General features: G+C 39.6%; 1 protein-coding gene and 1 non-coding gene across 4 annotated transcripts; both read left to right on the forward strand.

Annotated features, from left to right (window-relative positions):
- Nucleotides 1–673: 673 nt before the first annotated feature.
- LOC122761179 (dihydropyrimidinase-related protein 5-like) lies at nt 674–21,241 on the forward strand. Of its 3 annotated transcripts, none has more exons than XM_044016354.1 (15): nt 674–760; nt 8,479–8,593; nt 9,484–9,633; nt 13,550–13,708; nt 14,974–15,153; nt 15,387–15,455; nt 15,615–15,659; nt 15,754–15,829; nt 15,923–16,079; nt 17,054–17,195; nt 17,328–17,470; nt 17,571–17,778; nt 18,506–18,683; nt 18,779–18,870; nt 20,914–21,241. In XM_044016354.1, the coding sequence occupies exons 2-14, from the start codon at nt 8,483–8,485 to the stop codon at nt 18,862–18,864; spliced, it is 1,704 nt and encodes a 567-aa protein (XP_043872289.1). In that variant the 5' UTR covers nt 674–760; nt 8,479–8,482; the 3' UTR covers nt 18,865–18,870; nt 20,914–21,241. The 3 variants fall into 3 exon arrangements, with proteins under 3 accessions (XP_043872289.1, XP_043872288.1, XP_043872290.1); XM_044016353.1 differs by having other exon boundaries at nt 18,779–18,860; nt 19,474–21,241; XM_044016355.1 differs by having other exon boundaries at nt 675–760; nt 18,779–18,860.
- trnak-cuu lies at nt 2,907–2,979 on the forward strand. Its single transcript has one exon. It is a non-coding gene; the product is annotated as a tRNA-Lys (tRNA).
- Nucleotides 21,242–21,340: the final 99 nt, after the last annotated feature.

The following is a 21,340-nucleotide window of genomic DNA, read 5'->3' on the forward strand; positions in this document are numbered from 1 at the left end:
GGTTTTTATTTCAATACCAATTAGATTTTTGCGCCATACACAGATGTTTGAAATGTAAATATAACTACTGTTTTTATATTTAATATCTCTCAAATAAAAAAAATGTTCAGTAGTTTATTTTCATAGTTTAATATGCCCTCATTTAATTTTGAAAAGTTTGCCACATCACAGCAGCAGCAGACATCAAAGATGTTAATTAATAGTAAGCATGAATTATAAACATGAGTAGAAATAGTAAATATTAGATATTAAGATGATTTAAAAGTAGAATATTTGCAATTTTAAGTGTGTGTAACCAGAATATATATATACAAAACATGACATATTATTGTCAGAGTACAAAGTGTATATTATTTCACATTATTATTATTTTTTCTTTAATCTTAATCTCATTTGGTGTTTCTTTGTTTATTTATGCTACAAAACACCAACTATTTGTCAACAAAACGGATTTCTGATTCTGAAGTGGAAACAATAGTTTCCCATTTTGTTTGACGGCATTTGAAGGCAGCACCGGAGGCAGGAGTCACGCCCCTGTCCGCTGAGGAGGGAGACCCCGCCTGTCGACACATCTTGCCTCCCATTGGTCGGTTCTTCCGTTGCTCTGGCTCAAGCGGCCTCCCATTGGCTGGAGCCGCACGGGCTGGCAAAAGAGCATCTTGCGGCTCGCGTTGTGCCAGCTGTCCTCGCGCACTCTGCTGGTGCTGTCTGTGCATCGGAGATAGAGACAGGGAGGAACCTGGAAAACCTGGAATAAAAGGTAAGAAACGGTCTAAAATACGAAAATGTCACAGATTATTTTAGATATTTAGTGGCTAGTTCACAAATATGGTTGTTGTTTGAGCTCAAATATGGACATTTAGAAGCAAAGTCGACGCGTTACACCTCATTAACAACCACAGTGGAGGTTTAATGACCGTTAATTAACCAGTTGCTAACGTCGAATTATCTTAATATCATAACTGTCTGAAAATATTTGACTTTTACGGCCACAAAAATTACGTGCTTTCGCGTTTATACTTGAATGAGAATGTCATTAATGCGAGACTTATCTTTATAGCGAGGGAAAAAAATGAATGACAGTGTAGGAATTTTATATAAATTAAGCGAAAAACGATACGTCATTGTACGCTAGCATCAATGTGTGTGTGTGTGTGTGCGTGTGCGCGTATGTTCTGTGTAATGTGTGTGTGGCATGCCATCAGTGCAATAAGCCTGTATGTCTGTGTGTGTTACACGTTATGTAATCCAGCTATTCGTTTACAGATTATTGTCTGTTATACCAAATCTGATGAGTTACAGGGTGGTAAAGAGGAGAGTCTGCAGGAGTCGTCTGGAATACCAATGACTCTGCTAGAGTGTGTGTGTGTGTGTGTAGTGGTCTTTATTTGGTACCAAAGCCTGGTACCAGTAAGGCAGAACCTAATTTCTGAGTTGCTGGTTAAGGTAGACATTTTAACTGTGGTAAAATTAAAGGTTCAGTGCGTAAGAATTAGTGACATGTAATGATGGTAGGACTGTAAATTGTCACCACTCCCTTTCAAAGGGGTGTGATAGAACTATGGTGGCCCTGGTATATCAGAAAGGATGATGCTTGTCTTAGTTTTGAAATGCCGATTCGTCCATCTAGGTTGGTGTTAAAACACAGCAATGCAAGATGGTGGCCTCTACAGAGCAAAAGCCTAAGGCTATGTTATCTGAACAATTTTTACTTTTAAGCGATCTTATGGAGCTTTTCCCGTTATGCAGTTCTAGCATGGCTCGGCTTGACTTGACTCTTCTTTTTGCTTTTGCTTTTCCATTAGGGGTAGTACCTGGTACCTGGTGCTTTTTATGGGCAAGGTTCCAAATGAGCTTAGCCAATGCTAAAATGTAACATCGACAGACTGCCAACCACTGATTGGTCAGAGAATGCCGTCACTGCAAGCGTTATGAGGAGTCTGGTGTATTTAGCAACAGCACTGCTGAAAGCCGGCGATCGTGAACCGAATCACAACCTGTTCAATTGTCTTTCATATCAGTGACTGTGTCAGACAGAGTCTGTTCTCTGGTCATACAGGAAGTACTAAACTAGTCTTTTTAATGATTACAAGGATTTAGTACACCGAAAACAACTGCTTTGCTAGTGCTATTATGACCCCGCCCATGTTGAGGAGGTACTACAGTAATGGAAAACGACGTGCCTGATACCACACCAAGTAGGAAAGTGCCACAAGAAACATCTAATGATGGAACTGCAAATGTCACCACTCCACACCAAGGATGTTGTTCTTCTTAATTTTTATATTAAGCCTCTGCCTGAAAATGGCAGCACAAGATGGCGGCTTCCACAAAGCAAGGCCCTTACTTGCAATAGGCGTATTCTCAGGCAAACAAACAGCTGTTAAACCTAAGTGATCATACACTCATTCAAACATACATATATGTGGTTCATTCAGTGTCTGCAAATTAACTCTCCTACATGTTGCACACTGGTTTGGGACTGAAACAATTACTCAATTAATAATAGTTTATTTGTCAATAATTAATTAATTAATTAATATTTATTAGCTTGTTTCTTTGCTCCATTTTGCTAACAAAGAAATCATTGAAATTCAATAATTTTGGTTTGTTGACAAAACAAGGCATTTGTGGCCATCATCATTTCCAGGTTTGAAAAACACTGATCAACATTTTATGGACCAAAGATTACTCAAGAAAATAATCAACATATCAATCTATTATGAAAATAATAGTCGCAGACCTACAGTGCTTTAGGTTTGGCAAACCAAATGAGTGGAAATCAGTGCAGTGTCCTCAGAGGAATGGCTGTACAAAGTTGTGTGTGGTTGCACCTTTCATTATGCAACTTCTTGTGAGCATAAAAACTCTGGCTTAAGTTGGCAGCCATGTTAGCAGTTTACCTAGCCCGGCTAGCTCAGTCGGTAGAGCATGAGACTCTTAATCTCAGGGTCGTGGGTTCGAGCCCCACGTTGGGCGTGAATGTTTTGTCCTATGTTTTCCCCCCCCCAGGAAAGTGAAGATCCTCATTCTGATACTGATATATACTCAGTGAGAGGATCCTTATTAGGTGATGCAGTTGTTGGCCTACACATTCCAGTTAAATTATGTCTGTTTAATTTATGTTATGAGTTGTCCTTAAATCTTGGGTTATTCGATCACATTTACAATAAAGAAACATTATCTGACATTGTACTCAGGGTTGCTGGATGGTGCAGTGTCTGAGTGGACAACAGTGTGAAAACTCACATATATCCAATTAACTGTCCTTTTTCATGGCAGCCACTTTGACAGTAGGAGGTGTAAATAATCAAATTTATGGTGGCAGCTTAGCTTTCTCAGTTTCAGGGTGCATTCTTGTCCACTGTTATGACGTACATAAAGTGAACAGTTAATCTTTTCAGTAACACCTGTGCACTTCCTTCTGCACTTATTTAACTATAGTTAAACGTGTAATATTCTCAAAAGTATAATACCCTTTCCCCCTAAAGTATATTTACACATTTCTAGGATAGTGTTTATTTGTAATACATTCCCTATGTTTACTGTTTTGTATATTTCTTAGCTGTTTTTTTAGTTTTTATATTTAATTTTATTTTGTATAGTGTTATATTTATTTGCCTTAGTCTATTTTTTGCTTTTGTTATTCCTGCTTTTTTTAATTTGCTGACTCAATAATGGCTCAAATGGCAAATAAACCTTGAGCCTTAAAACATGTCAAAATGGCTGCTGTTAAAATTGACGACTTCTCATCTTTTGGGAAAAATTAATCGAGAAACACTTATTAATTTTCCATCCATCTATTATTTACATAGAAACTGTAGCCGATCCCAACTGAATTTGGGGAAGAGAAATCCTGAGAACATGCTGACTAATTAGCTTGAGAAATTACTTCAACTTTAATCATAGTGATTTGATCATTTGTTTTCTGATGACTAAATGCTTTATTTAGTCTCTTTCAATTTTAATTTACCTAGCAAGGAAAAACATTTTAAGGGTGTGGGTATGAGTTACAGTATACAGGACGAGACATCATATCCTAACAATGACATCCACTTTGTTTGAGGCATAGTAACCACTTCAAGCATAACATTAATGGCCTCTAGGGGCTGCTGTGATCGTTATATTGCCCTCGTTTTAACATAATGAGCGCCTGAACATCTACTTACTGTCTCTTCAGTCTCGTCTTTATTTATGTCTGAAATATTCACATGCGTCACAAAAAATGTGCTAACTATACAATTTTACCATCTGTCCATGAAGGAAATATATTTTTTACAAAGACAAAAACCTTATGCATCTAGGCCAGCAGCAGCAGAAATTACTATATCAATGAAAATCCTGTTGGTGTTACTAAAATGTAAATAACTTCACGTAAATGTCTTATACGTCTTTCTTTATCAAAGCTGATGTGTCTGGCTGTAGGTGACACCTGAGGAAAGGTTAGGGAAAGGTCAGAGTAAAGGTAAAAATAAAAAGGTTTCCTTGTTTCCTGAGAATGCAAAGAGAAAGTGTGGAACAAAAATTCACAAATATACACATTTAAAGCTTTTAGAGGGTGTAGAGAGGAGGGGAGATGCATCCAATCCTCAGGAGTGATGCCCCAGTTTGTTATGCTGTTACTATTGTATGTTCATCTGAGTCTCATCTGAGTTCATCTCACCCTCTTACTTTGTGTATGTGTGTGTGTGTGGTTAATGTCTATTCTATGTCTTTTCTTATCTCCACTTAGTCATAAATTTGTCTCATGCACGTTTGGTTTGGATTTTTAAATAGCTCTGCTGTTCAAACCCCCGTGGCAATTACTCCTCTCCCCTTACTTACGCCACACACACAATGCACACACGTATGTAACTTTTTTTTAATCACTGATCCTAAAATTAGATTTTTTTTTGCAATTAGGGAGAAAGATTTAGCTCCCAAATACTCATATGTTCCTTAAGTAACGTCTTTATAGTCTAAAATGTGTTCCCAAGTGTAGCCTATATCAGAAAAACACACACATTATTGTGCAGCATTCATAGTGAGGACACTCATAGACAAAACACATTCCCTAACCCCTTATCCTAACCCTAATCACCATAAATCAATGCCTAACCGAATCGGAAAACCTGAAAGTCTCACACATGTAAAGCTAAAGATGTTGTGAGGACCAGACAAACCTCATCCTAACCATACAACATGTCTTCACCTTAAAATGTAACAATTTGTTGTTACACTGGGACTTGCTTTTTGTCCCCATAATGTGAGCGTGTAAACTTGGAACACACACACACAGACATTTCCCTGCCACACATGTCGCCTGCACTTGCCCAGAAAACGGACACCACAGTATGTCAGCAGCTACTATGTCAAACTTGAAGTGTTTCTAAATATGGATTGTAGATTTTACTTTAATTCATATTTCATGTTCTGTCTGATGTTTCCTTTTTCCCACGACTGCATCCCTGCACGTAAGCTGTCACATGTACATGCTTTTGATTCATTTTACTTGATTAATTGTATCATCAAATCATTATATGTTTGTACAATATGTTGATTATTCCTAACCATTAAGGCGCTGTGTATCTGCCATGACTTAATATGTTGTCATGAAGCTTAGTGCATGTGTGTGTTCTTGTATGGGTATCTTTGAGGACCAAAAAAACGTAGAAACCATAGGGAGTGAGGACATTTTGTCCCCTTAAAAGCACTTTTTAGGATTAGGGTAAGGGTTATGCACTTAATCTGCATTATGTCTGCATGTGTCAACACTATGACTGCTGCGCAAACGTGTGTGTGTGTGTGTGTTTGCGTTTGAGAGAGACCCAGTGTGATACAGGGAGTCTGGACTTAGTCTGCCTGCTGCTCTGCATTCATTATTAATTAACACACCCATTAAAAAAACTGTCCACATAGAGAAAGCAGAGAAGTGAGGGCGTGTCTGTGTGTGTGTGTGTGTTTAATTGTGTGCATGATATGTCCATGTGTATGGAAACTTACTGTCTAAGTGTATGTGTGTGTGTAGACCATAACCCGATGAGACTGGTAATGGGTAAGGTTAGGGAAATGATTTGTGTGCGTGTGTGTGCGCTGAAGCAGCTTGGTTGGTGTGTGACTGTGAATGTGTGTGTTGTCTTTCTCTGTGGTAGTTTGTGAAACGTGCCATGACGCAGCAGAAAGAAATCACACACTGTCGACGTTACAGTGAGACAGTGTGTGATTTCAGTCTGGTGTCCTTAATGTTACTGAGACAATGGCAGAACAATCGTTTTCAAATCCAGTTGCAAATTGAAACAATGCAATTTTTTTTTGTTTTAATGATCTTCTTTATCTTATGGAGCAGAGAAACCATGAAATATTCTAAATATAATATATATGAAGCTGTAAAATCAAGAACTATCAATTATCAAAATAGTTGTTGATTATTTATGGGTTTGTAAATTCATTGTTGCAGCCCTATATGAGTTTCATGGTATCATCCATCATGTACAGGAGAAAGTATCAGACCTACAGTGGCTTCGTGATTTTCCTCCCTGTACAGCAGCTACAGGGCCCGTATAAAAGGTGTCACTGTCCAAAAATGTCAATTATAGAATGATTTTAATTTCCTTTGGCTTTACAGTGGTTACACACACAAAGCTGCCAGTGTCTGCCTGCTGGTGCACTGGTCTGTTTAGTCAGCGTTCCCATTCCTACACACACTCGGTCAGCTGTGTGGGTTTGGCCTGAGATGACTGGAAAATAATGACAGCAGCTGCTCCTGCCTTTAAATATCGGTTACAGAGGCCGAGTTTACTATTTCTTACTATTTTCTACTCCTCTCATTGTCCTTCATTCTGGACAAAGAGTTTATTGAGATGTCAGACAGAGAACAACGACTGCAGGGCATGTGTTCTTTGTCATTTTGTCCTTTCTTTGGCGATATTCCCTGTAATGCTAAAGCTAATCATTACTGTTCTTGTTATTTTTATTGATATTCACAGATATTTTTGGGTTTCTTTGCTCCATATAATGACAAGAAATCATCAAATCTGAATAATTTTGGTTCATTGACAAAATAAGTTATACGATCAATTGAGAAAATAATCGACTCGTTTGGTCTGTAAAATATCAGAAAGTGTTGATCGGTGTTTACCATAATAATTTCTCTGTTATATGGAGCAAAGAAACCTGAAAATAATCACAATTAAGAAGCTGAAAAATAGAAGAAACAATTAATTCAGTAATCCATCAGTAATTGATTAATCGAATAATCGTTGCAGCTCTAATCAACTATGAAAATAATCATTACTTACAGCTCTAGTTTTTTAATACTTTCTCTTAACAAATCTTTGTGTGGCACGTTTCATACTTTTCATAAAAAGTAGAACCATTGATGAATCAATGAAATGACAAATGATTTAACTTCTCATTTCCAGTGATATGTTAATGAACTGCTAAATAACAATGAAAAACAAAAAACAGCACTCTAGTACAGAAATCAAAATCTTTAATTTAGACCTTTGAAAATGAATAAAATGCTTTCATTACCATCATGACCAACCTGATGTGGGCGCTGCAGTGAAAGTTTGCAACAAATGAAAGTGAAACATTGTCACTTTAAATGTTAATCAGAGTTTTTGTTTAAGGATGCCTCTCCATACAATTACATGCATGTGTGTGTGTGTGGATTTGTGTTTCCAGTGAAAGCACTCCACTTCTCATCTCCTGGGAAACCAATCTTTTATTATGGCTGCCAGGCCTTTAGGGCACTACTTACCAATCCATGCTGCACTCCCCCCACTACCACCTCCACTGCCAGATTAACCGCCATCATTTCTACACAATCATCTCTTTCTTATTTCTTTTCTATCATCTCTGTCTGTGGTCATCATCATTCTTCTCCCTCTCTCTTCCTTCCATCTCACTAATGATTTCTGTTCAACGTTGAAGCAATAATCTTTCATCCTCTGTTCTTTTCTTACTTACAAATCAAACTTTTGAGTGTGAATTTGAACTTGACACCACCTTTGTATTCGGGGTAAATACTCATACTTGCGTGCATCCCCTTAAACGTTTGCTCGTCTTGTTGAGGTACAAATTTCAAGCTTCTCTGTCTCCTCATTATTCCTTTTACTGTTTATCTTTCCTCCCTTGTCACCCTACTTCTCCCCCTGCTTCCTCTCTCTATTCTACTCCATCTTTTTGCCCAGATTCTGCGTGACTAAGAGGCCTTTGTGTCCTGCCCTCAAACACATTGCATACAGCCATCCATGCAGAATACACACTATAAACACACACACAGGAATGTTTGTGGAAGCTCCTCTCTGTATGTCCAGCTCATTAGACCTAGTCAATAATGGACTTCTACCTGGTACAAGTTTAATCTGAAATTAATATTGAATATTTGGTAAAATACATGGATGGAACGTGCCAAATGAGTCATGCATGCATGCATGGTTACTTCCGAATTCTACTCAGAAATGTTGTAAAGACGTCTGTTCCTTCTTCTGTTAGGAAAATGGCTGCCAACATGGGGTCAATACGTATCCTCATCAAGGGAGGGAAGGTAGTGAACGATGACTTCACCCAGGAAGCTGATGTCTACATCGAGAATGGCATCATTCAGCAGGTGAGCCATTTTAACACACAGACGAACACACAAGTATGTACAGAACACGCACAGCCTGACCGATTAAACCTCTCATATATCCACACAGATGTAAGTGTGACTCATCCCGTAATGAAACAGTGAAAGAACAAAGGACTCTGTGAACTCTGTGACTCTGCGTGAAGATAGCGCACACACACTATTATTAGCTCACAGACCGCTGTCATAGAAAGAAGAGGATACATTTTAATTAGGAACCCAGAGAGCTCATTGTTACGTCCACTAAAAACACCCAACCCAACTTTGTATCAGAACACCTGTGCTGATGCCAGAATGTGCTCATGTCCTAACAGTAAAATGTTTTTTAGTTGGACCCAAAGAACAGAATATATATTGTATATATTGACACTGATTTGCCAGTTTTTCAATTTTGTGGGATTATGTGAATAAGTAGAACAGAAAACGGACGTTAATAATAAATATTAGAGGGTGACTGTAAAATATGTTGACAGTGACACTGACCATATCCTAGTAAAAGTTCAAAAGGACAACGCTATCGTGTGTTAACATCTGAAGTAGATAAACTGACTCTGTGCATGACTTTTGAGGCTGATGTTGATACCAAATTTAGTTTAAGAAAAAATACATATATGGGCCAGTATTCTTTGCATCATTATAAAATGACGTTGCTAAATTTGGTCAAAAACATTGTCTCTCTTCATTTGAAATGAACCATTACATGTATTTTCATCAATTCCTAATAAGCCCAAGCATAATTCTCTTCTAATATAATAGGCCTGCAACTCATGATTATTTTAGTTAATCGGTTGTTTGTTTTCTTGATTAATTGACTACTTGTTTGGTCCACAAAATGTAATAGAAATGTTGAAAAATGTGTTGTGTTCTGACAGGTTGGTAAAGAGCTGATGATTCCAGGCGGAGCAAAGGTGATCGACGCCTCTGGAAAGCTGGTGCTGCCAGGCGGAATAGACACCAGTGTCCATCTGCAGGAAACCTTCATGAATGCCAACATCCAGGACGACTTCTACAGTGGGACAAAGGTACACACACACACACACACACATGTTATACATACACACACACATACTGTACATACACACGGCTGTGTTATGACAACAGTAGGTTGATAAAACACATTTAGAATCCAGAGACAGCTGTCAAACACACAGCCGCACTCACCCTCACTCACTCATTCTCCCTCATGCTTGTTTGATTATTCATTTTATTCATTATTTTTTTTCACATTTTCTGACATTTTATGGACCAAACAACAAATAACAAATTATTAGTTCGTTGCAGTCCCTACTTGTCCAAATTGAAATATGAATCTCTGCTTCTAGCTTCCTGTGTTCATCAGTAAGACTAATGACCACCCATCTTCCGTCACACAGCTGTCACAAGTTTCAAGTTGAAATCAAGGACTCAGCTGTTCAGTCTTCAGTCACACCGGGTTTATTTGTTCATTTCATGTGGATGCTTTGCATATTTTCCTGCATTTCTCCTGAGACCCAGCACAGAGAGGATGATTTTATAATTAGAAGAATTAAATATTTAAATGGGCTAATAATTGTGGCCTGTAGCAGCGTGCATGATCAGGAGGATGTTGCAGTTTGTTTTTGCTGATGTTGTTGAGCATAGTTTTTGAGGCTCCTGAAAGTAACATATTTAGAAAAATTATTGCAGTCATAGCTTGACATCTGTGTAAAGCTGTAATTTTCATAGATTCAACATTCAAACTTGAAATATGTTTGTATCAAACACAATCATCAATTCCTCTTGTTTCTTACTAAAAAGCTTATTTGAATAATACTCCGTCATTGCCATTAAAGACTGGAATAATCATCCTGTTAATCTGAAAATCTGCACAGATTTCCATAGTGTCTCTTGAGAACTGAAAAACGGAATTTTAAGTGATCTGTCTTATCATTAATTTGACAACTTGTTTCCTGTTTTTGTAACCCTGAATACATGCATTATATATTTTCATTACATTTTTGTACCATGCATGTGTACTGGGTTGGGACTCAGATGGTCGCAGGAGATTATTTTTGGGAATCTTCCCATCTAGTTAACATTTATGTGATTTCTATTTAAAATAACATGCTTAAAATGTATTTAATTTATAAAATATCTATTTGAAATGATTTTCTTACTAATTCAAAATGATATTAGGTTTTACATATGGCTGTGAATGAGTTGCTACATAATGCACAAACTAATGCAGTACTAAGGAGGGCGCAGAAGCTGCTTTTATAGTTATATAGCCATTGCATTTCTAATGATATCTCTTGCATTTCTTATCCAAACAATGTCAAAGTTGGCGCTGCACACACCCATCTAACCCACCACTGCCAACTTAGCCTTAACTTTTGGACAGTTATGTGATTAATTAACAGTCATTCCTTGCATTTATGGATAGATTTGCTTTTTTATTGTGCTTTGGATCACAACTGTTTGCCATCTTAAGAAAAGTGGGTCCACATATAGAAAGTCTGGTAAATATTGCTCCATATTGTGTTCACCTGCTCAGAGACTACTGATAGAAATATCGGCTATGAAAAAGAATATTGTATAAAAGATATTGTGAAGTATTGTATTCCAGTTATGATATTTATTATTTCCATTCATACACCCTATCCAGCAGGTCTATGTAGTTTCTATTCAGTACAGTTACTGGCATTGTGATGATGACGTCCTTCTTGTAACCTTCACTGTAAAATCACTGACAGTTTTGAAGCGTTTGTGGAAACTAACACAGACTTCGCAGACTTTGTGGTGCTGTATCTTTGTGAAATGAGGCTCAAGTCTCATGGAATGTTAGCTAAAGTGTGGTGAAAAGAATTTGGGGCAGATTCAATTCCTTGCATATGCCAGCTTTACCCCAGCAACCCCCCAGTTACCAACTCCTACCCACTAACCTCGCTACCATGGCAACTAACCCCCCACTCTTTAGTGTGGTAATCAGAAGGAGTAAATTTGTGTGTGTGTGTCCACATACATGCTCGCATATGACTTGTAGTATTGTATGGTCCCTATGGTGACTGTGTTACCGCGGTAACGGCTCATGCACAATTGTGTTGAACCCCAAAAACTATTTTCCCTCCGCATCCTCTTCCCTCCCTCTCATCATTTATCACAGTCTTCTCCATCTCCTGCTTTTCTTTCCTTCCTCCATCCTCCCTTCCTCCTCCCATGCTGCTTCCTCTGCTCTACCTCCTCCTGCCTCACCACCATGTCCCCCTTCCCCCAGGAAAGACAGAAAGAAGAGGCAGTAATCTCCAATTACAGGTTTTGAAACAAAGCTACATTATAATATGATAAAACATACTCTTGATTTCTGATATAAAATCCTATTAACATGATATTTCCAGTACTTTTTGGACACATTTGACCAACTTTGCCATGCAATTTGGTGAGTATGAACAAAACAGTCTAAAATTGGACGTTTATTTTATTTTGTCACAGTTTCAGAGTAAAAAAGAATAAAAGGGAGCAGAATGAAACAGATTTCCAGCAGGAGACAGCTGCCATGTTTCAGTTTGACAGAGAAACGTCTGATGCTGCTCCTTCCTCTGTCTCACTGAACTCATGCACACTCATACAGTTTGATATAAAAATACGCACATACTGTACATAGAGAAACACAGAGAGGGAGGGAGAAATAAACCTCTTTTCCTTTGATGCAGAGAACTGGCAGTACATTTTAATTTAGGTCTTGCAGACAAGCAGTTTGACTCCCACAATCCCTTGCTGTGTGTCCATGTCTCCTGATACTCTGACACACACACACACACACACACACAGGTTCACGCAGCTATACTTCTTAGGACACTGCATTGTCTTCTTTTCATTTGGACAGTCTAAACAAAGCATAATCCCTTACCTTAAACATAATCAGTTAATGCCTAACCTTAACCTAACCACACTTCAAATCTTAGCCCTAAACATAACCGGCTACTTAGAAATGAGGTTCGGCCTCATTAGGACCAGTTTTTGGTCCCTATGAGGACTACTGGTCCTGACAAGGTCAGTGTTTATTCCAGAAAAAAAAGTCCTAAATAGGTAACACATACAAGTACACACACACACACACACACACACACACACACGTGTGCATACAAACTGACAGTGATCAATGACACTACATATTATGCAGAGTCCTGCGACGTTGACGCAGCACATGATTTATTCTGGTTACCATAGTGATGTGAAATCGAATATCTTGTTGGCTTATATTGTTGTCATGACCGCACCTACGTTTGAATCACATCTGGAATCTGGAGGAAGGAGCCCACGCGGGCACAGAAATCAGGGCCATGTTCAAGTTCACACTTAATTCCATTCAGAATAAATCCTACAAATGATGTACAATGTTTTTTAATATACTCACTTTTAAACGAGCTGAAGAAAAACTATTTCTTCTTTCACGAGGGATTGTTGCCTGTTTTCCTGTCAGTCCTCAGCGCAATACAGTAAGTCAAAGGATATTGAATGGGTGACTGTATCAGTGTGAGGAGGAGGAGGAGGGTGGTCATGTTGTCATGGTTACATTTACCATGCAGACCTCTCCCTGCACTCCATCCATTTTCCAGCCTCTCATTCAGTCATCTCCTGTCATTTTCTCCATATACAACTTTCCCCTCTGCCTCACGTGCATGAGTCACCTCCTGTTTTTACTTCTACAGTTAGATGCTGTGTTGAAGATGCAGAATAGCGTGAGTGGCCAACTCAGTACTCGTGCCTCATCCATCCATCGTGGTGAATAATAGACTGTGTGATGAAAACAAAACAGTTCATTGCTTATTCAGTGTGTGCTTCACAGTGGAATCATTGTTTTCCTTTCCAATCAAGGTCTGTTTTGTCTCACTTTGCCTTCCTTTTTCTCTTACTCTCCCTCCTTCCCTCCTTTCCCTGCTTCCTATCTCACCCCCCATCCCTCCGTCTCACCTCACCTAGGCGGCTCTGATGGGTGGTACCACCATGGTGATGGCTCTGGCCCTGCCTGAACAACACTGCTCCCTGCTGGACGCCTATGAGAAGTGCCGAGCTCTGGCCGACGCGAAAGTGTGCTGCGACTACGCTCTGCATGTCGGCGTGACCTGGTGGGGACCAAAGGTGAGTCGCACAGAGGGGGGTGGAGGTTGTTAAAACATTTCCTCTCTTTATTCTTTCACTGTTTCACTCCTCAGCCTTTTCACCATGAATAATGAAGCAGCACTTTCATTTATGGGTGAAATGTGAAATGACCCAGTTTAAACCTGACACGAACTAGGTTAATACACATGCTCGACAGATTTTACATGTCAAAGATGCACAAACAGCCTCTGGCTTTATGCTTGTACTATATCATCTGCTGAATCTTATTATTATGCATTTATTCATTCACCTTCTAAGGCTTTGTTCTAGGGTATTTTTTATTATCTGCAGCTAAATGTTTGTGGTGATTTTTCTTGAATAAGCCTTTATAACATGAGATATGTTGTTAATATTTGTAGAAAATATCATTTATGAGTCTGTTATTTTCTTAAGAGTGAGGTAATTAACAGTGATATCAATTCTGAATTCTTGTCAATGAATTTGATAGGTTGGATATTTTTTCTATCCCTGCAATACCTGCAGATTAATTGATTATTCTCTAATTAGCTGTTTGGTACATAAAATGTCAGAAAATGTTGCTTCCCAAACCTTAAAATAATGTCTTATGTTTTATTTTGTCCACAAAGCAAAATTATTCAATTTCAATGAAGCAAGCAAACCAGAAAATATTTGTATTTAAGAAGCTAACAAAAAATATCAATTATTACAAAAACACTCACACCAATTAAACAGTTTTTAAAGTATGGTTGTTTGGTGATTCATTTAGTTATTGATTAATATTTTGTTAGTTTAGATCAATTGTTGCAGCCCTAGCTGTGGCCCACAAGTTACTGTATATATAAAAAAATAGTATCAATGTAAGTGGGTGTTTTATCTTAATTTGAAATTTAGCTCTAGCACTAACATTTCATGCAGGGGACTTATATTCTTCTTTCATTATGACCTTTAAATCTCTTTAACTCCAGTAATGTTACTTAACGTTGTAAAGATGAAGAGGTTTCTCTTTGCATTCTGCATGAAAGTTACATTTTTGATGTCGACTGTCACAGTCTCACTGGAACTCAGCAGCACAGTCACTGATGTAAATGTAATGTGATCTCGGTCTGGCTGCTCTCCAAAGCTCATTTCATGCTCCATATAACAAACACACGCACACACAGACAGATGCTCTCGTTGCCTAATGTGCCTCACTGTCTGCCATTGAAACCTGGAGGACCTCAGCTGTGACTGTGTCCTGGTAATGACTCAAACATTTCGACCTCTGACCTTTGTGTCGTGATCAGGTGCACAGCGAGATGGAGACCCTGGTGAGGGAGCACGGGGTGAACTCCTTCCAGATGTACATGGCCTACAAAGACATGATGATGCTGAGAGACTCTGAGCTCTACCAGGCGTTGCAGTCCTGTAAAGACATCGGGGCCATCGCACGCGTCCACGCTGAGAACGGAGAGCTGGTGGCAGAGGTGCACAAAACATGTTTATTTCTTCCTTGTTTTTCTTTTTTTAAAGGGAGATTTCAGAAAAGTAAAATAAATGAAATGCATAGTGTCAAATAAGTCAAATCAATCCTCATTATGGTTAGATTATTGTGATACTAAGGCTGTTTTGGTTGGATTATTGTGTTTTTGTTTTTTTTTAAATATTGAGGAATGTTTTACTAAATTAGCTGTATGGTGATGTATGTATTTGTTGTTAGGGTGCCAAAGAGGCTCTGGATCTGGGCATCAGTGGACCAGAGGGTATTGAGATCAGCCGACCAGAGGAGGTACATTTTTTTACAGTATCACAGGGTTGTTATTGTTTAATCTTTCATGTTTTTCCCCCTTGATCGAGCCCACAGTACTTAGATTTTAATTAAAGTTATTACTGTCATTATTATTATTTTGTTTGCATAGAAGTATCATTTTGTGTCTTCTGCCTGCAGCTGGAGTCTGAGGCCACTCACAGGGCTGTCACCATTGCCAACAGGGTAAGTCAATGGCGCACTACATTTTAATATTCTCTTAACATGTAGATAAGTTGTGTGATATTGATCATTTATTGGATCTCTTTGTGATTTTTAGGCCCGATGCCCAATCTACCTGGTAAATGTGTCCAGTGCACCTGCTGGAGACATGATTGCTGCTGCTAAGATGCAGGGTGAGCTACCTGCTCAGCTGCAAACACAGAATAGACCATGACTGCGATAAAGAGGATGATAATAATCCTCCTTTTTTCATTTTGTCGCTGAAGGTAAGGTGGTCCATGCGGAGACCACAGTAGCTCATGCAGTGGTGAATGGGATGCAGTATTACCACCAGGACTGGGCTCATGCTGCCGCCCACGTCATCATCCCTCCTCTTCGCCTCGACCCGAACACACCCAGCTACCTCATGGGCCTGTTGGGCAAGTATGTGCAAATCTCAAACTTTTTACCTTCCTCGTGGAGATTATGTTTTAATCCACCTTTCTCTGTTCGTGAATAGCACTTTTTTTTTTGCAAAATAGGTTACAGCCCAAGGAAGTGATTTGTACTCAGATCAGATCTGATTTGGATTCAAAAAGTAATTACCAAACCTTGTGAAATAAATGGGGTGTATTAACCCTGAGGTAAACTGAGCAGATTTGGTGTGTGAGGTCACTGACTGAAGGCATTGCTCAACTGTGCATGCCTTTCTCTCTCGCTCCCCCTCTCTGTCAGGTACAGCAACACACACGTACACATCTAGTTTGGACAATGCACTGACACACAGGCTCACCACACTTTTCTGTCAACTCACATTTAAAAACAACCAAGGTTGATAAGTGCTTTGCAGAGTTTCAAAAGGTATAAAACATAAAATCAATAAAAAAAAACATAGAAGTAAAACAGTAAAAATAGTAATAATAAAATAGTAAAAAGGTCAAATCTCCATAGAAGAGTCTGGGTTGACTGTTCTTATTCTGAAGTGAAGGCTTAAGAGAAGAGGTGGGATTTAAAGTGTTCAATGATGGGGCAGATTTCATTTCCATGGGTAAATACCGATCAATAGTGCCAAACTGCTAAGAACGTTAAAAACCAACAATAACATTTTAAAATCAATCCTAAAATAGGATGGAAGCCAGTGGCGGGAGGAGCAACACGGGCATGATGTGGTCTATTTTCTTTTTTCCTGTCAAAAGGCGGGCATTGGACTAGGTGGAGTCGCTGGACAGATGACTGGTCTGAGCTGACATACAGGGAATTACAATAATCCAGCCGTGATGTTATACTGTCAATAAACGGGCAGTAACCCTCTCACTCACAAGCTGTTAAAACACACCTCCACACCGTTCTTTCTCTAGCTTTCTGTCCTGCAATGAGTGTGTTTTGCCTAAAGTGAACATGCACGCCCTGTCTCTCAGTGACACCCTGAGCGTCGTGGCGTCAGAGCACCGTCCCTTCAGTATCAAGCAGAGAGCTCTGGGGAAAGACGACTTCACCAAGATCCCTCACGGAGTGGCTGGAGTCCAGGACAGGATGAGTGTCATCTGGGAGAGGGGAGTGGTACGTTCACACACACACAAGCATGAATGACATTTTAAATGTATTTTTTGTAATGAATTTGTAAAGAAAAAATGTTATAGATTCATTTCTGCAAACACATTCCCGGATATTTAAATGTATCAATACTTACAGGTTACAGGAAAGATGGATGAGAATCGCTTTGTGGCAGTGACAAGCTCTAACGCTGCAAAGATCTACAACCTTTACCCACGCAAGGGGCGTATCATCCCCGGTGCCGACGCTGACGTGGTGGTCTGGGACCCAGATGCAACAAAGTACATAGTAACAGTGTTTTTTTTGTTTGTTTTTTTTAAATAACACAAACATGCTGACAAACAAAGTAACCGTGTAGTAACGGCTCTTCTGCCACCGCAGGACAATCTCTGTGAGCACTCAGGTGCAGGGCGGAGACTTTAACCTATACGAGGGGATGCGCTGTCACGGCGTTCCACTGGTCACCATCAGCCGAGGGCGTCTGGTGTGTGAGAACGGTGTGTTCATGTGTGCCGAGGGATCCGGGAAGTTCTACTCCCAGCGCACGTTCCCCGACTACCTCTACAAGAAGATGGTGCAGAGAGAAAAGGTGTGTTCACTTTCATTCATTCACATATGTGTCTCCATCATCACTTTAAACACTGAATTTAAACACTTGTTAGTAAACTAATTTAGTTGCAGCAGAGTATCAAGGCTCATGCTGTGCTGCATCGGCTGAAATCTGCAACAAATGCATCCATGAAACTGCATCTAACTCTACTGATTCGTAGAGTTTAAAAAGAAAAAACCTTTAATGCACTGTACACTGAAACTGCTCACAGCCTCTGCATGCTTTGCTCCAACTCTCTTTCAGATGCACGATATAGCGTCTACTGAATTATTTATTATGCTTTCTTGATGTTAAAGCTGTATCTATATCAGTTACGTTTTAATCAATGTCAAGTGAGTTCACACACTGTCTATCAGCTCCACACGACTCTGTCTTTCTCAGTGTGGCAGACATTCCCACACTGCACACAGGAAGTGATACGTTTTATACAAGACAGATGGAGGAAACAGCAACGTTAAGCAAGGAAAGTGAGAAGGTTTCAATTCAACTGCTTCCAAAAAAACAAAAACAGTATACCTTATACCCGCCCACCCCTGCACTGCTGCTGTATACACACAAACGCTCCCTCACTCAGATCTAATAGTATTGCATAACAGAACCACAGCAAACAAATAATGTTGCATAATTTCTGTTCTCATTAACCAAACCGAGCCAGAATAATCATCAACAGAAGTTTTGTGTTAATGTGTTTAATGCTTTGTTTTAGACTCAGGGTTATAAAGGAGTCGACAGGGATCCCTACTCTGGTGATGTGGCCAAGGTGGCAACCATTATGAAGAAGGAGCTGGGTCTGGGTCCGGTAGATGGAGACGCCGCCAACAAGAATTGTCCTCGGGCTCACCAGGGGGTCCGAGACCTTCATGAGTCGTCCTTCAGCCTCTCGGGTAAAACCGGAATACGACTAACAGCACTGGTCGTCATGTTTTTTATTGTTCTCATGTTTGAGATTGAAGCAAACTCTTGTGTGGTTTTCTCTCAGGTTCCCAGGTCGACGACCATATCCCGAAGAGGTCCTCCGCTCGGATCCTGGCTCCTCCCGGCGGTCGTTCCAGCGGCATCTGGTAAACGCTGGTGATGACCTCCGACCACCTAAGCCTCCGTGTTTTGTATATTTCTGAGCAACCAGGAAAACTGCACTGATTTTCCATCACAGAGTTTTTAAGTTGAAATGGGGGGGAATAAATTCCAGCACTTATCTGTGGTTAGTGACAACCCGACTGACGATCGATGATTTGCCAAAGTGACTTTTACAAATCTAATTTTAATTGGAATGACTGATTCACATGAGAGTGAAGGGCTATCTATCTATCTATCTATCTATGAATTTTAACGCCATTACCAAATTCAAGCTGATCATACTAACACTGATAAAGTCCACTCATTACCGCGCTGTGAGAGATCAAAACCAGTACAGTTTTTGATGGTTTGAAGTTGAAGTGATGTCGACCCAATTATTTAAAAATAGTGCAACTGAATTCAGTGGAATATCTATTATACTGTATACCCTTGTCACTCACACACACACACAGCGTACACTGTAGACACCATAGCTTTAGAATCATATGAAGATAAGTGTGTGTGTGTGTGGATTCTGTTTGTGATTAAAACCACCCACTGTGCTCGGCCTCTCCGCTGCACCGTGGGCTCCTCTAACCTCAGTGTTTTTGTTTCCAGTGGATGAACTGTGCTGTGTGGTGATGACATCCAACTGCTTTGAACACCATGTGATCTTACAGCGCCACTCCCTCAGTAGTGACTTGATCATCCGTCGTCTTTGGCTCGTTTCAGACCCGGTTTTAACGTCCGTCTTGAGCGACCCAATCACAAGTAGACAGCTTTAAAGCGGAACTTTGCAAGACTTATCGCTTTTACGGATGCCGCTCCCCCTACAGTTTTGGAGTATCCTCCTTTATCCTCACTGTTGTGAAAACTCATCACTGTCACCATATCTGCCTTGATCTTATTGCCTATGTGTAGCAATTAGTGTGTCTCACAACATCAGTGACTTTACAAGACCTCCTGATTCTTGGGGCGCCGCTGATCTTGCAACACATCCCCCTATCTCCTCACATCAAGACATATAACCATACCACATTGACTCAGAAGCTATTAAATTAGGTGAAATTCTTGCATAGTTCTGCTTTAACTACAGCTACTCACACCTGGCATTAAAAATATGTCCTGGATGATTCTCCTGTGACTCCATGTGATCAAAATCATGTTTACAACCGGTCTGACTGTTCAGATGTGTCTGTAAAAGCAGATTACTGTTAAAAAAAAGGAGGCAGACTCTAATCCATCCTGAGGCCGGATTGTGTTCAGTCATGATCAGGCACATGGTCACACTCATCCTCAAACCACCTTGGTGCTCAGGTCACTCAGGACAGATGTTAACACCTGGTCTGAACCAAGTCCTAACTCTACTGCCTCTGACTGAAATACAACACATTTCCCAGCGTCACCTGTAGTGTAGCACAGTCTATGTAAGTACACAACGTGTCCAGGCTTAATTTGGATTATAACTCCTAGTCCCACCACTGATCCCACAACGGCTACATGTGGGCGTTGCTCTTATGGAAACTTCATCTTTGTGCTACAACCCTGTGGAAAGGTCTGAGGAAAGGGAGGGAGGGAAATTACGTTTTTTTCTTACTTTGCTACTGACAGTTTCACATAGTTTCTGTAATTAACATGAGTAAAGGTTAATGTACCTTCTCATTTATCAATCGAAGCTGCTGCAAACATGAATTTAAATATTTAAATGAAACGCACATTGAAAAAACCTTTGGATTACACTCTAAATATGTCAAGCACAATAAGAATTTGATTTGACTTGGGGTGCAGTGGTTCATAGGAGCCCAAATGTGAGCAACTGATATTAGACTATGTTTACTATACGTTGGAAAAATAGAAGGGATTGTTGTAAGAGCTGTGTGTTTCCAGAGTAAAAAGATTGAGCTGCACATGCAGGATTAAAAAAACAAAACAAACAAAAGAAAACACTGGTCCTTTCATTCCTGCCTCCCAGTATTATATTTATACACATTCACGTCTTCTCGCTTGTGTACTACTATATATTTAGGATGTTTGTTTGTTTTTGTTTTTGTTTTTTAGTTGAAAGAATAAAATGTGCCAAAATGTGAGTCACGCGTGCCACACCAACACCCATGCATGAACAGCACCACCCGGAGGCAAGAGGAGAGAAGTGTCTCCCGAAAACCGACAACAAACAACCTGGTGCTGTGTGTTTTTTTATGATGATGATATTATTAGTTATTTCACTGTTGGATGGTTTTGTTGTGTTGAAGGCACTGTGACTGCTCAGTGGCTCTGTGTGTTTGTAGACTCTTGTCGTGCTGGACAGTGAACCTGTTGAATCTGTAAGTGGCTGCTTGTTTCTTACCACAAAGCAAACAATAAAGTGGAAAAATAAGAAAAGCTCCCCCCTGTTAATTGTGTGTTTTTTTTAATGGCGTTGTGGTTCCACTAAGACCACTAAACCACAGCTGTATTCATGTAATACATTAACACTTCCCCAATA

Source organism: Solea senegalensis, unplaced genomic scaffold (assembly GCF_019176455.1).
Source record: "Solea senegalensis isolate Sse05_10M unplaced genomic scaffold, IFAPA_SoseM_1 scf7180000014403, whole genome shotgun sequence".
In the NCBI taxonomy this organism is placed as follows: Eukaryota; Metazoa; Chordata; class Actinopteri; order Pleuronectiformes; family Soleidae; genus Solea; species Solea senegalensis.

Coding starts and splice junctions, on each gene's coding strand:
- LOC122761179 (XM_044016353.1), top strand. CDS start 8,483: ATGGCTGCCAACATGGGGTCAATACGTATCCTCATCAAGGGAGGGAAG. Junction 9,634..13,549: donor ACTTCTACAGTGGGACAAAG/GTACACACACAC, acceptor CACCTCACCTAG/GCGGCTCTGATGGGTGGTAC. Junction 15,830..15,922: donor TGCTGCTGCTAAGATGCAGG/GTGAGCTACCTG, acceptor TTGTCGCTGAAG/GTAAGGTGGTCCATGCGGAG.